Below are 14897 nucleotides of genomic sequence, written 5' to 3'. Positions count from 1 at the left end.
CATGTTATCAAAAGTTGGGTGCTGCCACTTATTTAATTAATTTCATTTAATAGCAGTAACACTTAGACTAATCTACTGCCCCATAGTGTGTTTTATAGCACTCTCTGGGAGATCTACAATGTCAGCATATTGCTGCCCCCAACAATCTGGGTCCTCATTTTATCCACCCGGATGAAAAGATGAGTCAGCCTCAAGCTCCATCAGGATCGAACTCCACGCTATGGGCAGAGTTAGCCTGCAACATTGCATGCTAACCACTGCGCCACGTGATTCATTTAACTGCAGTAATTTACATAACCGTGGCAAAAAGGGTCATAAATTTGGGTGTGACTCATTGAACGATTGCCTTGCTTAGCAACGGGAATTCTGATCCCGATCATCGTAAGTCGAGGGCTACCTGTATGGCTTTTGGTTAGCATATTACTCTTGCAGATTAATGTTACTACTTAGGCTGAAGAAATGTACTGCTGTTTGCAAATACTAATTTGAAAAATAATTTGGGAACAATTTTTTTTAATGTGAGATGTTAAGAGACCATAGTTTAAAGCTTTGTGACTGCAAAATTTAAAAGAGTTTTTATTGAGGGGTTTTAATGTTCGCCAGATTGTAATCTCAAAGTAGATTCTAATTGTTCAAAGAGAAAATAATTATTTGTCCAGTCTGGCAGTACTTTGTAAGAAATCTGCAAGTTTTCAAGTAGAAGGATATCCTTTTCTTCACAACAGATCCAAAAAAGGCAAAACACCACGACCAAAGCATTCATCTGCTAATGGAAAGTCAAAAGTTGAACCAAGCTAGACCAAATCAGACAAGGAAATTGAACTCTATAAATCAGATTTGCTTTCTGTACAAGCATTTGTATTTTGTTTTTCTTGATTATATTACAGCTATAAAAGTTGAAAAGCATTCTCTGCTCTGAATTTTTTTTAAAAAAAGGTTTTATCTTAGTAGGAACATCGTGCTTTGGGGGGGGGGCAGGGGGAGAAAGTGAGCATTCTCAGGAAGCACAACATAGCTAGAAAAACACTTCAGGTTCTATGTTGTTTAGCCAAAAACCAGCACAATTCCGTGTCCCGTTGTAATTGCTCTACATGGGGCAGTCCTTGAAGAGCATTCGGAGACTCCAACTCGTCCAGAATGCAGCCGCGCGAGCGATCGTGGGTGCACCCCAGTACACCCACGTTACACCTATCCTCCGCGAGCTGTACTGGCTTCCGATCGGTCTCCGGATGCGCTTCAAGGTGCTAGTTGTCACTTATAAAGCCCTTCATGGTATTGGACCTGGGTACTTGAGAGACCGCCTGCTGCCAATTACCTCCCAAAGACCCATTAGATCACACAGGGTTGGCCTTCTCCGGGTTCCGTCTACCAGCCAATGCCATCTGGCTACGACCCGGGGGAGGGCCTTCTCTGTGGCAGCTCCGGCCCTTTGGAACGAACTCCCCGCAGAGATTTGGACCCTCACCTCTCTCCAGGCCTTCCAAAAAGCCGTTAAAACCTGGCTGTGTCGGCAGGCCTGGGGTTGATGAGCTCCCTTCCCCTCTCGACTTGTGTGGCTGTTGGCTATTTTAAATGCTTGTCTTATATTTTTGTGATCCATTTCCCCCCTTGAGTTGCTCGCCGCCCTGAGTCCCGCTGGGAATAGGGCGGCATATAAATAAAACAAATCTCAATCATTTTTTCTAGCAAATATTTTTTTTCTAGGAAATCAGTTAATGTGCAGAAGAGTTGATACTGCAAATAATGTCTCCCCTCTGGCTGTAGGAATCTTCATGGCTAAGATATATATATTGATTCTGCAGGTGATCTCAAACAGAAAATGTGATATGCAACACGTGTATGCAAGATGTTGTGAAATTAATCCTGTCTTGGCAAGAACCCAGAACTCAACTGAATCTTCCTCTCCTACCTTCAGGTTTCCTTGTGGAAGATGGTTGGGAAAAGGTGTTGATGACGGAAGCTTGGAACGGATCCTCATTGGAGAGTTATTACCATCATCATCAGAAGAAGATTTGGGAAAACAGTGCCGGACTCCACCCCAACAAAAATCCCCAACTATGGCCCGGAAATTGAGCATCACTTCCCTCACTGGGAAGAATACAAGTACGAGTAGCTACCTTCAGTAATAGCTTCTTGCACTGATATCAGGCATACAGGATGGTTATGGGGAAAAATCTCTTGCCAATGAGAGAGAAATCTTTAGAATTTTAGTGGACTTGGTGCTACAGGTATAAGTTTTCCCACATCTAGTAGATACATAAGGATCTTACTGTGTCAGGCCAAGCTCCTATTAATTCAGAATTCTACCAGGCTTTTAAGCTTCATTGAACATTTAGTCCAGATGTTTCCAACTCGTCCCTGCTCTAGATGTTCTAATTCTTCAGTGACATCCCATAAATTGCAGCCAGAATCTGATGATATTTAGGAACTAAGATTTTTATAACGAGCATTCCTGCTTTAATATAAAATTAGTAATAATGGGCCAAAATTTTCTCAGGCTAGACTAGTCCCAATTTCTGAAATATACATTTTTGTTATTATTTTCAGTGTTATGGTGAATATAAAAGCATTGAACTTTTTTTAAAAAAAATCAAGGACCATTTTAAAAAGAAAGCAAAGAAAGGCTACCTGAAGCAATTATATTTCTTTGAGAAGAAAGAAATTCTCACAGCCTCACAGCTGTAACCTTGTCCTACCTATTTTTGTTTCCCAACAATTGAAGATACATACCACAACTGGTGGCTATTGATCATCATGCACTCCATAAATATAATGCGTCTTTTACAGTTGTCAAAGTTGTCTGCATAGGTGGCCTGCTATTTAACAGTAATAATGAAAAAAACAGGTAATATATCATTCTATCCTCAAGCCAGACATTGACTGCAAAGCCAAAAGTTGACACTTTTGTGCCATGATATGCTGACAGGGGTTTATCACTTGCCCCACATTAAAACCTACAGTATGGTTGGCTGCAGGGGTGGGTTTCAACCGGTTTGTGGCGGTCCCTGCTGTTGTGTTCTGCGCAGCCGCCAGAACAAAGAGTTTAAGCGGGAAGCAATTCGACACCTGATTGGCTGATCGTTTGACAGCTCCTGTATAAATAGGGAGCTGTCCAACGAGCAGCGGCGGCATTCTTGTTATAAGCCGGTTCTGAACTGTTAGCTTGTTATTTGAGGGAATAAACTTGTTAGCCTTTTGTTCCCGTCTCTGCCTCAGTCATTCCTGGCTACCCACAGGTCCTTGGTACACACCACTGGCGACGAAGGTGGGATTGCCAAACTGAGGTACGAGAAGCTGAAGTCACTTACTGCTGAAGTCACTCGCTGAGTCACTAGAACCGCGCTTAAGTCTATTGCGACGAGACGTCGCTGGCTGACAGGAATGGCCACGTTAAATTTCGCGCCATTTAGCTATGGCTCTGAAACATGGGAGTCTTACACAGCTCGGTTCGAGTGTTTTTTGGTCGCTCACGACCTAACCGAGTTGACGGACGAGCGGAAATGCGCATTTTTCCTGTCCGTTTGTGGCAAAGACGTTTTCCATACTGCCAGGGCTCTTACCGCTCCGGAGCCTATTAAGGCCGTCCCGTGGCCCGTACTCCTGTCAAAGTTGACAAGCCATTATGCCCCGTCGCCGTCCAAGATAGCCCGCAGGCACGCTTTCCACCAGCGGAGCCAGGCTGAGGGGGAATCCGTCAGCGCCTACGTTGCCGCACTACGCTCAGCCGCCCTGCACTGTGAGTTCCGAGACCTAGATGAGGCTCTCCTTGACCGCCTAGTGTGTGGCATCCGAGACCTCAAGCTTCAAAAGCGGTTACTGACTAGAACAGATCTGTCGTTTCAAACCGCTCTTGATGAAGTTCGGGCGTCCGAGATGGCTGAGGCTTCCCTAGCGACCATCGCAAAAGCCCGGTCTGCCACGTCCACGCAGGCTGCCAACGCTTTCAATACTGTGGCCGGGTCACCAGACTCAGAAAGTGAAGATTCCGAGACGGAAGCCCAGGATGAGGACATTAACCGCCTTGAGGAGGCGAACAGGAAGAGCTGGCATCGGAAGAAGGGCAATTCTAAATCTGCATGCAGTGGTTGCGGAGGCAATCACGAAAGAGCTGAGTGCAGATTCAGACAAGCCCTCTGCCAGCGGTGTGGACGAAAGGGCCACATCGCTCGGGTGTGCCGGGCAGCGCAACCCATGTCCTCTCCAGAGTCCAAACCCGAGGGGTCTCGGCCATATCGAACCAAGAAAGCTAGAACGGACTGCCATGCAATCCTCCGCAACTCTAACCACGACCTCTCTTGCCACCTTCTGCAGAAGAAGATCCAACTAACGGTGACAATAGAAGGGAAGCCCTGTGAAATGGAACTCGACACCGGCTCCGCAACGTCCATAGTGTCTTGGAGCACAATAAAGCGTCTCTTGCCTCAGCTGTCCAAACGCCAGTTACAAGACTGTAATTTAACTTTAAGAGACTATCAGGGCAACCTGATTCCAGTAATAGGCACCCGGAAAGTCAGAGTGCAGTTCAAGGGGTTTGACGGCCGGCTACCCCTCATCAAAGTCGAGGGACGACTGCCCAGCCTTCTAGGTCTCGACTGGTTCCAGTCCCTAGGGATGCAAGTCAGCGGAATACACCACCTCGGCGCAACTGCACTCGACTGCTTAGTCAACGAATTCCCAGCTGTCTTCGATGGCACCTTAGGCAAATACACAGGAACGCCTGTGTCTTTTAACCTCGACCCATCAGTGCAACCGGTGCGAATGAAGCCACGCCGAGTTCCAATTGCACTCAAGCCGAAGGTGGACGCCGAGCTGGACAAACTCGTAGCTCAGGGCGTCCTCGAACCAGTGGATCATGCACGATGGGAAACACCCATCGTGCTGCCAATTAAGCCAGACGGAAGTGTGAGGATCTGCGCAGACTACCGCTGTTCGATCAACCGTGCCCTGCCTTCCAATGCGTACCCAGTGCCAGTGGTCCAGCACCTCCTACACACTCTGGGCGAGGGATCAATTTTTGCAAAACTCGACCTTGCACAGGCGTATCAACAACTAGTCGTGGACGACGAAGCAGCTGAGGCACAGACGATTATCACGCACCGAGGCGCATTCCGTTGCCGCAGATTGCAGTTTGGGGTGAGCATCGCCCCTGGACTTTTCCAAAGTTTGATGGAGCGGTTGCTCCAAGGACTCCAAGGCGTCGTCCCCTATTTTGACGACGTCCTTGTGTCAGCCACCACCATGGATGAACTCATGGCCCGTTTGCGCATGGTTCTCCAAAAATTCCAAAAAGTGGGCCTGAAGGTTAAGAGAGACAAATGCCAGGTTGCGGTGTCACAGATAGAATTCCTGGGGTTTCTCATTGATGGCAATGGCATCCATCCCACTGCTGCCAAGACCAAAGCCATCCTTGAGGCCCCTGCACCTACTAATAGAGCTGAATTACAGGCCTTTTTAGGCCTACTCAATTTCTATGCGGTCTTCCTGCCGCATAAAGCCTCTGTTGCGGAGCCACTCCACCGTCTCCTAGACTCTGGGGCTGCCTGGGTTTGGGGCCGGCGGGAGGCATCCGCGTTTAGGGCTGTAAAACACCTTTTGATTTCCAACGACGTCCTTGTTCAATACAGCGAGCACTTGCCTTTAGTGCTCGCCTGCGACGCTTCACCCTACGGGGTGGGCGCCGTGCTGTCACACCAGTTGCCTAGCGGAGCAGAGGTGCCAGTTGCCTATTTTTCCCGCACTCTCTCTGCTTCTGAGCGCAACTACGCACAAATTGATAAAGAGGCCCTCGCGATTGTGGCCGGGGTGCGGCGTTTCCATCATTATTTGTATGGCCGCCCTTTCCAAATTGTCACTGATCACAAGCCGTTGCTGGGGTTGCTCGCCGGCGACCGCCCTGCCCCGCAGGTGCTGTCTCCCCGAATGACACGTTGGTCCGTGTTCCTCGCCTCCTACGACTACCTGCTCCTGCACCGACCGGGGAAACAGATCGCTCACGCCGATGCCCTCAGCCGTTGCCCTTTGCCGGATGCTCCTGAAGACCCTGCTGCTGCCGCCCCCGTCTTCCTCATTGACGACCTCAACCTTCCAATTTCTGCCGCCGACATCGCCCGGTTGTCAGCAAGGGATCAGGTAATATCCCGGGCACTAGATTGGGTTAGGCGAGGGTGGCCCAAGGATCCCGTGGATCCTATTTTCCTCCCCTTCAAATCAAGGCTGCCGGAACTTTCCGTTCAGCGCGGCTGTTTGCTGTGGGGCCACCGCGTCGTGGTGCCGGCCTCACTGAGGACTACCGTCCTGAAACAGCTTCACCTAGCACACCCCGGCATTGTCCGAATGAAAGCCCTGGGCAGAAGTTATGTCTGGTGGCCCAAATTGGACCACGATATAGCAGCCCATGTTGCCGGGTGCCCAAAATGCCAGGGCGCCCAAGCGTTACCTCCCAAAGCAGAGCCCCGAACATGGGAGCCACCATCCTCTCCCTGGTCGCGAATACACATTGATTTTGCGGGCCCCATTCAGGGCCGCATGCTCTTGATTGTCGTGGATGCCTTCTCTAAATGGGTCGAGGCTATCCACATGTCTTCCACCACAGCAGATGCGCTTATCGCCACCCTCCGACACGTCTTTGCCACCCATGGGCTGCCCGACGTGTTGGTGTCCGATAACGGACCACAACTGACTGCTGCCAAGTTTGAGGCCTTCCTAGCGTCCCAGGGCATCCGGCATGCCCTTACTTCTCCCTTTCACCCCTCTAGTAATGGTTTGGCGGAGCGCGCTGTGCGGTCCGTCAAAGAGGCCCTTTCCAAGATGGATCACCTGCCCTGGCAAGAACGCATTGATGCTTTCTTGCTGGCTCACCGCTCCACACCTTCTCCAGAATCCAACACCAGCCCAGCCGAGCTCCTTATGGGACGGCGGCTGCGAACAACCCTTGACCGATTGCACCCTGCATACTCGACCCCGAAGCCTTTGGACTCTCAGGGAGGGACGAGATCCTTTGCCCAGGGGGAAGCAGTGTATGCCCGCAATTATGGGGGGCATCCCTTGTGGCTACCGGGCAAAGTGACTGATCAGACCGGTCCCTGCTCCTACAGGGTCCGGCTCCTCGACGGCAGAACGTGGAAACGTCACTGCGACCAGTTGCGGAGCAGGCAACCGGGGCAACCTTGCCAGCAGTCACCGACCAGCCCAACGAGCCCAGCAGCGGCGACCAGCGATGGGGCGCCCCGCGACGAGGAGGCCGACGTCGAGCAAGCTGCCAGCGTTCCAAACCGAAGCGGCGACTTACCTGGTGGGCCAGCACCCTCCTGTGTTCTTCCTCGGCGACCCGAGCAGTCACCATCCTCAGGCGCAGAGTCCTCGGCCGAGGACGAGCAACCAGAGCCGCCAAGCGGGGCAGAAGGGCCCCGGGCATCCGGCCGAGTCAGGCGGCGGCCAGCGTACTTGCAAGACTACGCTTGCGCGAACTTAGGAGGGAGGGGTGTTGTGTTCTGCGCAGCCGCCAGAACAAAGAGTTTAAGCGGGAAGCAATTCGACACCTGATTGGCTGATCGTTTGACAGCTCCTGTATAAATAGGGAGCTGTCCAACGAGCAGCGGCGGCATTCTTGTTATAAGCCGGTTCTGAACTGTTAGCTTGTTATTTGAGGGAATAAACTTGTTAGCCTTTTGTTCCCGTCTCTGCCTCAGTCATTCCTGGCTACCCACAGGTCCTTGGTACACACCACCTGCGAACCGGTTGGTCGGTGAATCTGGAAGTAAGTAACTTCCGGGAGCGGCGAAGGGCGTGCCCACCCGCCCGCGGTCCTTACCCGGTTTTGACGAGTTCTGTGCTTCTACGCATGCGCTGGACGCATACAGTGCCTGCACGATCCTCCAGGAGCAGCTGGAGCGTCGCGCAGATGCTAGTACGCATGCGTGCATCGCGCGCATGCACAAGGACGCTGCCGGCCCCGTTCCAACCGGTTGGAATGGGGCGAGAAACCCACCCCTGGTTGGCTGGCACTGCGTCTCATAATAGTGGTCTCGGCCTATGCCATTTTTCAAAATCTCCTGGCTGCTGTGCTTGAAGTGCTAAATTTAAAGTCACTTCTCTGCAAAATTGAAAGTGTATAACTGAGAGACAGAGGCAGTGCAGTGCTCTGGTAAACTATTGGACTAGATCAGTGAGACCCCAGTTTGAACTTTGCTTCAAGTCAACCCTGGAAGTTCTTGAGATGGTTTTTGGTCAGTCACTTGGTAACCTCCTGCCCGCCCGCCAATTACATCACCAATTTGTTGCAGAAGTAACATTGGAGGAGAGAATGCTGTATGCATCATTGTTTGGCCCTGGAGAAATATCGACCTAATGAATAAACCACTTATTGTTTTATTGTTTCTTTCAGAACCTAATGCAGGTCAGATCCAAGAAGGCATAGGGGAAGCCGTGAACAATATTGTGAAACATTTCCATAAGCCTGAAAAAGAGGTAGTCTCTTACACATTTGACGTAATAGGGCGCATTAGCAAATAACTTTAATGGTTGATGGAATGTATTGTACAGGTGGGGAAGAATGATATTTATTTTATATCACATCAGATTCATCATCCTCACGAATCGTGACATCCATTATCTCATTTTATTAATACCTTATTAGATCCTTGTTAAATAACAGCGATCCTGCAGCATATGTCAGCTCCACGCATATAGCATACCTACATTTGTATAAGTCTGAAACTGGCTGGATGAAAGTATAAAGTTTGCTTAAACTAGTAAAGTACTCCAAGGGGACGTGATGGCTCAGTGGCTAAGACACTGAGCTGCTTGATCAGAAAGGTTGGCGGTTCGAATCTCTAGTGCCGCATAATGGGGTGAGCTCCCGTTATTTGTCCCAGCTTCTGCCAACATAGCAGTTCGCAAGCATGTAAAATGCAAGTAGAAAACTGTGTCACATTTTAAGTGATGCATAAAATGGTTAAGATGGGCAAGAGAACGGTCTATAATTGGAAATATACCAAATCAAGAATATGAACCCTGTACATGAAAATCTAAAGAAGCTTACTACCAAATAGGTCGCTATTCTGTTTTCATGAGTCTGTGAAAATAAAGGTTTAGAAGAAACTGCTAACTCAACATTTCTGATTGGGGTTAGATATTCCTGGAGCAGAATGTGTATTTTGAGCCTTTCTTTTTTCTTGGCTTCTTTTTGTAAATGCACACTTTCTTTTGCTTCTCCTGAATAAGCCAAAATGAAGAGATGCTACCTTGCAGTTCAGCAGTGCATTATTCCAGATGCAGCAGAACTGTAAATATTTCTGTAAATTTCTGAAAAAGATTCTTTTTTCCCCCCTCCTTCTGCAGCGCGGAAGCCTTACCGTTCTTCTGTGTGGGGAAAATGGCCTGGTGATGGCATTGGAGCAGGTTTTCCACCATGGTTTCAAGTCTGCACGTCTCTTCCATAAGAATGTCTTCATTTGGGATTTCATAGGTAAAGTTCTGCTTCTTTGGTTCAGTTGAGCTCTGAGGAGTAGCAATAGCAATAGCAGTTAGACTTATATACCACTTCATAGGGCTTTCAGCCCTCTCTAAGCGGTTTACAGAGTCAGCATATCACCCCCACAGTCTGGGTCCTCATTTCACCCACCTCGGAAGGATGGAAGGCTGAGTCAACCTTGAGCCGGTGAGATTAGAACCGCTGAACTGCAGATAACAGTCAGCTGAAGTGGCCTGCAGTACTGCACCCTAACCACTGCGCCACCTTGGCTCTTCAAGTAGAGTAGAGATCCCTTGGAGTAGATGGTGCTTATGATGGAAAATAGCTAGGGCAGGGGTGTCAAACTCAAGGCCCGCGGGCCGGATCCGGCCCATGGGGTGCTTTAATGTGACCCACATGGCCAGCCTGGAAATAGCAAAGGCCCGTGATGCCTCTGGCAGTGGTACGTTTGCCTGGTTGTTGTTTGGTGTGAACTACAGGTAGTCCTCACTTAACAACTGGGCACTTGATGGCCATTCAATGTTATGATCAACCCCCCCCCCCCCCCCCAAAAAAAAGTAACTTATGAAGTTACAACAGTCACCACAACTATCCCGACACAATCATGTAGTTGCTTTTCACGCGCTGGCTCATATTACAAATGTGACCACAATTTGCACAATTTCTGTTGTTGTTTTTTTGCTGGTTTCTGGAAAAAAGAATGCTGACCCAGGAGAATGGATTTGTTTCAACCACCATATTGTTCACTTAATGACCATGATGATTCGCTTTACCACCATAGTAAAAACAATTGCAAAATCAAGTCATATCCTGTACTGATCCATTAAGGACCACAACAATGTCAGAAATTCCTGGCTGAATTATGGTCATTAAATAAGGCAACCGCAGTTTAGATCTTAATGCAGAGACGGTCATCTTCAGCTGCAGAACCTTATTGGGGGCTCCCCCTTCCCCCACAGCCTTTCCCCTCAAATGTTGGTGATGTAACTTGAAATCTTTTTTCAGTAAGGGGGCTTTTAAAGATGAGAATGATAGCAGTTTTGTTAGAAGAGACTGTAGTTCAAGATTAAACTACCAGGCCCTTGCAATTCCCTGAACTTGGTTGTTTTCTTTGCAGACATTTCATTACCAAACTAGGTAACATCATCAGTGATGGATGCTTGATGACGTTACCTAGTTAAATTAATGAAACATCTGCAAGAAAGCTGCTCAGAGAACACCAAGAACCCTGCAAGATAGCAGTTTGTTAGGTAAACTCCCCGTTGGGAGAGCAAGTGCATTCAGAGAAGCATTGTGAGAGTTGTGTTGGAGAACACACAAACCAGCATACAGAGACACTGCAGTTTAAATAGGCTTTTACTTTCATGGAAGTAGAGGTATCAGAGTCCATCAAACAGTCCAAGTCATACACGGATAAGACAGTCAGTCATCAATGTCTTTCAGTTAAGGGATAATCCAAATAAAATAGTTCAGTATCATATAATCAGTTCAGTATTCAAAGTTTGCTAGCAGTTGCAAAACTTACAATAGCTCAAGGCACTCAGATCAGATCAGATCAGCCCAGCATCTAACGAACAGAGAGCTAACAGTCATTCTGGCTCCCTCTTATGGCCGATTGAGGAAACAGCAACCAATCAAATTTTACAGTATGATTTAAAGAAACAGGTATAGCATTGTTACATGATTTATATATTGTCAACCCAACCGTTAGATTATATTCCTAACACAGTTTGCGTCCAATTAATATAGATCTCCAATCCCATTTTTCTTTACTGTCAGTGTTAGAATTGCCCCTTCTGGTGATGCCATGACACGTCACTTGACAGGAGATAGCATCCTATCTCCCCTCGAAAAATTCTTCATCTCTTGTTTTTAACATTCTCCCATCTGTTACTGAACATGTCGATTGTTGTTTATCCAGTTTTAAAAGAAAAAACGGTCGCTAAGTATTCTTAGAACTTGCTCAGTGAGGTATCCAACTCAGGCAGCCAGTTTAAGTGCAGGTAATCCTCAACAACAGTTCATTTAGTGACCATTTGAAGTTACGGCGGCACTGGAAAAAGTGACTTATGACCATTTCTCACACTTACGACCGTTGCAGCATCCCCATGGTCATGTGATCAAAATTCATAAGCTTGGCAACTGACTCATGTTTATGACGGGTGCAGCGTTCCAGCATCATGTGATCCCCTTTTGCGACCTTCTGACAAGCAAAGTCCCATTGATGCCAGGTTCACTTAAGAACCATGTTACCAACTTAACAACTGCCGTGTTTCACTTAACAACTGCGACAAGAAAGGTTGTAAAATGTGGCAAAACTCACTTAACAAATGCTTCACTTGGGAAATGTTGGGGTAGAGTAGAGTAGAATAGAATAGAATTCTTTATTGGCCAAGTCTGATTTAAGAGCCAAGGTGGCGCAGTGGTTAAATGCAGCACTGCAGGCTACTTCAGCTGACTGCAGTTCTGCAGTTCGGCTGTTCAAATCTCACCGGCTCAGGGTTGACTCAGCCTTCCATCCTTCCGAGGTGGGTAAAATGAGGACCCGGATTGTTGTTGGGGGCAATATGCTGACTCTGTAAACCGCTTAGAGAGGGCTGAAAGCCCTATGAAGCGGTATATAAGTCTAACTGCTATTGCTATTGATTGAATTTGTCTTTGGTACAAATGCTCTCAGGGTACATAAAGAGAATAAAATACATTCATCCAGAATAAAAAGATGCAACACTTAGTGATAGTCAAGGTTACCAATAAGCTATCAAATCGTACTAATAAACAAATAAACAATACAAGCAACATAGTTATAATCATAAGTGGGAAGAGATAGATACTAGGAAGGAAGAGAAGAATAGTGATACAGTCTTAGTAAATAATTTCGCAGTATTGTGGGAATGAGTTGTTAAGCAGAGTGATTGTATTTGGGAAAAATTATGGTCGTAAATTGAGGACTACCTGTTCCACTAAAAGGCAGAAGTTCTATTTTGATATTTTTATCATTGGTTGCTGTTGAGGAAGTAGTGACACTTTGGATTCAACTTCTTAAAAAAAAAATCAGAATAGCCAAAATGAGCTACTTCTCAGCTAATTCAGTTGTTGTTTTCTGCTGACTCTAGTGGTTTTTTTTTTACCCCACTGTTAACCCGGAGAATGAAAGAGACCAATGATAGAGACAAATGGTTTAACTATTCCCCTTACTATAGCCAGAATCTCTCCAAATAACTGACATATCCTGTGTCATAGCTTCCCTTTTAAACAAGTCTGTCTTTGCAGAGTGATCCTTCATTTGCAGCTCTAGTGTCAAATCAGAGAATGCAGAGATTATGTCTGCAGTAGATGCCTTAAGGGTAGCAATTCGATCTAAAGCCATGGCTACAGTGTCTTAATACGTTAGGAATGCATTTACGGACCTAAATTAGCAGCAGCTCTAGCACTGACTTTGCTGTCATTCATAAAATTCACTCCATACCTAACTGCAGAAATGTTACTGTAACTTTTCCTTACTTAATAAGTATTTGGCAAAGTGATAATTGCCACAAATAAGTCTTATCTTAATGCTGGCTAGGTATTAAAAGGAATGCAACTGATCATGAAAATGTACTCAGCTATATAATTACATAACCAACATACATTTCAATCGTCCCTTGGCTTGAATTGGGTGCAGTGCTTCCATTTTTTACACTACAGGTAGTCCTCAACTTACAACAGTTCATTTAGTGACCGTCCAAAGTTACAATGGCACTGGAAAAAGTAACTTATGACTGTTTTTCACAGTTACAACCTTTCCAGCATCCCCGTGATCATGCGATCAAAATTCAGATGCTTGGCAATGGTTCATATTTATGACCATTGCTACGTTGCAAGGTTGTGCGATCACTTTTTGTGATCTTCTGACAAGCAAAGTCAATGGGGAAGCCAGATTCACTTAACAACTGGTTTACTAACATCAACTGCAGTCACTTAACAACTGCGGCAAGAAAGATTGTAAAGTGAGGCAACATTCATTTAATAAATGTCTCACCTAACAACAGAAATTTTGGGTTCAATTGCAGTTGTAAGTCGAGACTACCTGTACGCTGTTTTGTGCCACCTACTTTTACCCAAAAAAGTTTTTGTTTGAATGGCTTGTGAAAATCCATAGTTTATCTCAAGGACCTACTTAATCTCTCTTAAAAATTTTGAGTTGTGTGAAAGCTCAGAAGGAAGTGCCACTGAGTTCAGTGGAAACTATACTTTGTGCCTTCAATTCATTCCTAAATAAATACGTTGAGTACCATATTTTTCAGAGTATTAGACGCACTTTCTCCCCCCCCCACACACACACAAAAAAAGAGGGTGAAAATTTGGGTGTGTCTTATACACCGAATGTAGCCCCACCCACCTGTCGGCCTCCACCCTTTGGCCTCTGCATCCTAGCAGCAAACAGCCCATTTCAATTTCATCTTCAGCGCAGCCTGAATAGCACAAGCAGCTGATTGTCGGTTGGATTGGCCTCCTGATGATCAGCTGTTTCAGCCTACAGGGATTGCCATTGCCTATTGCTGCCTCCGTGCACCCCATTTCGGCCTCCACATCCCATTTTTGTCCTCTGCACCTCTACATGCCCCATTTTCTGCCCATTCTGATCCCCACCACCCGGAACAGGTGGAAGATGGGACGCACGGAGGCTGAAAATGGGGCTTACAGAGACGGCAATAGGCTAGGGTAATTCCTGCAGTCTGAAACAGCTGATCATCGGGAGGCCGATCCAACCGACAATCAGCTGCTTGTGCTAATCAGGCTGTGCTGAAACTGAAACAGGCTGTTTGCTGTTGCTGCAAGGAGGCAAATTGCTGAGAGGCAGAGGCAGATTTTTTTCTTTTTTTCCTCCACAAAAGCTAGGTGCATCTTATACTTCAGAGCATCTTATACTCCGAAAAATATGGTAACTGAAAAAAATTCAGAAAGGCAAGGATCCTGAAAAGCAAGAGGCAGAGACACCATTGGAACATTATTTTTTAATCCAGTGACTTTCTCAGAGAAAATAGCAAATTCACTGACTAAGATATTGTTCTGTGTTTGGTGACTTCATTCTCTCTTTTCTCCACGTTCAGAAAAAGCTGTAGCCTATTTTGAGATGACTGACCAGATTGAAGACAATGAAGACAATGTCCTCCTTCAAAAATCCTCCCGCAAAACCTTTTGCCACTACGTCAGTGCCATCAGTACTGCTCCGCGGAACATAGGGAAGGATGGCAAATTCCAAATTCTAATTTGCTTTGGAACCCGGTATGTAGAAATTTAAACAGGAAGAATTTTGAAATGAAATACATCATATAACAATGTTGAACGACGGAGGCCAAGATTCTCAGCCTTGGGAACCGACTGAAATTATTATCTATTCATGATCTTTTCATCATTGCCTCTAGAAATTGTAAATGCTCCAACA

The 14897-nt window shown here is 46.6% G+C and overlaps 1 protein-coding gene across 5 annotated transcripts in view; it reads left to right on the top strand.

Annotated features, from left to right (window-relative positions):
- DENND5B (DENN domain containing 5B) overlaps positions 1-14897 on the top strand; it is a 135457-nt gene that overhangs the window by 114944 nt on the left and 5616 nt on the right. For all 5 annotated transcript variants that reach the window (XM_087722967.1, XM_087722968.1, XM_087722971.1 and 2 more), the window contains 4 exons: positions 1916-2103; positions 8384-8466; positions 9340-9466; positions 14563-14737. In XM_087722967.1, coding sequence (XP_087579093.1) covers positions 1916-2103; positions 8384-8466; positions 9340-9466; positions 14563-14737 — 573 coding nt within the window. The remainder of the gene's footprint in view (positions 1-1915; positions 2104-8383; positions 8467-9339; positions 9467-14562; positions 14738-14897) is intronic.

This window comes from Thamnophis sirtalis, unplaced genomic scaffold (assembly GCF_051295495.1).
Source record: "Thamnophis sirtalis isolate CommonGarterSnake01/CBP01778 unplaced genomic scaffold, rThaSir2_p1.2 scaffold_9, whole genome shotgun sequence".
In the NCBI taxonomy this organism is placed as follows: Eukaryota; Metazoa; Chordata; class Lepidosauria; order Squamata; family Natricidae; genus Thamnophis; species Thamnophis sirtalis.
This window is presented reverse-complemented; position numbering and strand designations above follow the sequence as displayed.